At 42.8% G+C, this 2,638-nt stretch overlaps 1 protein-coding gene across 1 annotated transcript in view; it reads left to right on the top strand.

Moving 5' to 3' along the window:
- pigg (phosphatidylinositol glycan anchor biosynthesis class G) overlaps positions 1-1,285 on the top strand; it is a 240,944-nt gene extending 239,659 nt beyond the window's left edge. The window contains exon 15 of the mRNA XM_037675119.1: positions 1,039-1,285. Within this exon, the coding sequence (XP_037531047.1) occupies positions 1,039-1,285 (247 nt within the window). The remainder of the gene's footprint in view (positions 1-1,038) is intronic.
- Positions 1,286-2,638: the final 1,353 nt, after the last annotated feature.

Here is a 2,638-nt window from a genome sequence, read left to right as displayed (position 1 = left end):
TTTTGTTTTTTTGAATGTCCAGAGGACCAGATTGAACTTTTTTGGATTTTTCTACCTGGATTATTGAGCATGCATCAGGATATTGATTACTTACATTCATTATTACATTACTTACATTCCCAGTTCAATTCCAGTCCAAAAAATCCCACTCATCTCCAAAACTATATTCACTATCCAAATCCCTAATTGATGGAATGCATCTGTGTACCACTGGTTTCCTGCAGGATCAATAAAGTTCTATCTTTTCTTTATCTTTAAAGTACTATAATATTTATATGTGTACTGCATCCTTTGTTATTTGTTGTGTGTATTTTGTATTTCTCTACACTTCTTTTCAACTGTGTTAATAGAACAAGTCAATCCGTGCTTTATAAATAGCTTTTCTTGTCCCTCTTTAAGTCTAAGAAAACCAAGTTTTGTATGATTGTATGTACATAGCTATATTAGGTAAAGTCCTCTCCTATGTTAGTAAAAAATAATAATACTTTTGAAGACCTGGTATGAGTTGTGGTCTTCAAGTTGGCTCCCCTTCAGCGTTGCCAGAATTTGTTCATGAACTTGGAACAGCTTCCTCTTGTTTTGCACCTTGGTCATGGAATAATGTTGAGACCAAACTAAAACTAAATCCTTTTGTTTCTTTCGTAGATTTCAAACATCCTGTAACGTCTTCAGTAACTGAACGGTCTCACTCTGCACTTTGGATTTGTACTCTTCTGATTCTCACGTCTTTAACTTAGTTTATTTTGGTGTTATTTTTTTATTTATTGTTGAATAAAATTAGAAAGTATTTCCATGCTTGTTTGTTGTTGTGACCTCGCTTCACGTGTTCCCTTTTTAAAGTTGTGTGGTGGAACCTGTGTGGGTGCATGACACACAGAGAGAGTGTAAATTGTTACACGACTATAAATCATCAAAGAGTCTTTGGTAATTCAAACTGTGCAGACAGACAGCAGCTCATGCTCTTTGCTTTCCCTCAGCGTTCTCTGTTCCTCCTCCTTGTTTCCTCCTCTCCCTCATGGATTCTCCTCCTCCCCACAGGAGTCCGGTCTCCGTTAGCCACGGCTGCTACTGTTTGGCCCTGCTCCGGTCCATGCCTGCTGCAGCCTACGTCGTTCTGGTGACGGTCCTGCGCTACCATCTCTTCATATGGAGCGTCTTCTCACCCAAATTACTGTACGAGTCCATGCACCTCCTGCTGACCTCAGCAGTCTGTCTCTTCTTCATCACGATGGAGCAAAGCCACAGCTCGAGTAAGTCCGAAGGCCCCCAAGACTTACGACACTGAAACAAGCTGCTTGTGTGTTTGCAAGAACAAGCTCATGTTTGAGTGAAACCTTTGTTATTTAGGAAGAAATGAACTTTTGATTTGAAGTGGACTCTGAGGTGCAGAGGACTGTAGAAACTCCATGAGTTACTGGGAAACTATGATGTCACGTTTTGTGTTGTTTATGTTCTGAGCTCAGCTGTGTCGGTGATAACCTGCCCCCTCCCAGCTGTTTCCACTCATCCTGCCCAAAGTTGTGCCGAGCAAAGGATTATCTGAGCTCACCAACGAGCGGAGGTGTGAAGAACGAGATGAAGCGTGGCAGCACTCCAGTTATCGATGTCAAACTCGGGGTTCCTGCTGCTCCGTCCAAACACAAACACTGGGATCGTGGTTGCATTTGTGTTTCCACACTGTGGCGGGTCAAGCCTCGGCTCTAAGGAAATAAAATGTCAGCTCTCAGTGAACTCATCATGAGTGGATTCTGTCTTGGCCTAAAAGGTGCAACGAAACTAAACATAAGTGTGAAGGAGATGCCAGACAATGCAGCGTGTTCAAACCCACACACACTTCTAAGACAAGGCTCTAATCAGGCAGCGTTCCTGAGAGTACCTGTGTGGGTGAAGCATGGGGGTGCAGAGTGGGACACTTCTCTGAACAGTGGTCCAACGTGCATCACAGACCATCCACTCATTACGTTTCTCAGCCCTTGTTTACCCTCACACACGTTTAAACTGGTCTCTGTTGATGGTTTTGTTCAGAAAACAACTGATGTACGAGCTTTTTGTTTTTATCTAGATTAGATGCCAGTCAGAGGTTTGATTCTGACTCGATGTCACGATGTAACCACGTTTAAACTCTCACTGTGTTCACTTTTAAATTCACAAACCAAAGCTCAACACCAGTAAGGAGGCTTTGAAGCAGTACTTCAAATCTTTGGAAGTGGTGTTCTGTGGAACTAATAATCAACTATCAATATCTTACCTGCTGTACACAGCTCTCTGAATGACCTCAGTTTGGAAAATAAACATTTATTTGGTTAAATAAATAATAAGCTGCTCTGAGTGGACCTGAGAGAATGTGAATTGTTGACGTCTTAAAACAATTTCAGTCTCAAAAAGTTTTATAACAATTTATACAAAAGCTTGTTTATAAACGTTTACATCACTGTTAATTATTTTGTTTTGTACCAAGTGCAAATGGTAACTGCAGCAGCAGCAGCAGCAGCAGTAGCTGCAGCAGCCAGCAGCAGCAGCCAGCAGGAGAAGCAGCAGCAGCCAGCAGCAGCCAGCAGCAGCAGCTGCAGCAGCAGGAGCTGCCAGCAGCAGCAGGAGCAGCCAGCAGCAGCAGCGGTAGCTGCTGCTGCTGGCTGCT

The sequence above is a fragment of the Nematolebias whitei genome, chromosome 4, assembly GCF_014905685.2.
Source record: "Nematolebias whitei isolate Nwh7 chromosome 4, NemWhi1, whole genome shotgun sequence".
In the NCBI taxonomy this organism is placed as follows: Eukaryota; Metazoa; Chordata; class Actinopteri; order Cyprinodontiformes; family Rivulidae; genus Nematolebias; species Nematolebias whitei.
Note: the sequence above shows the minus strand (reverse complement) of the source record. Positions and strands in the feature narration are given on the sequence as shown.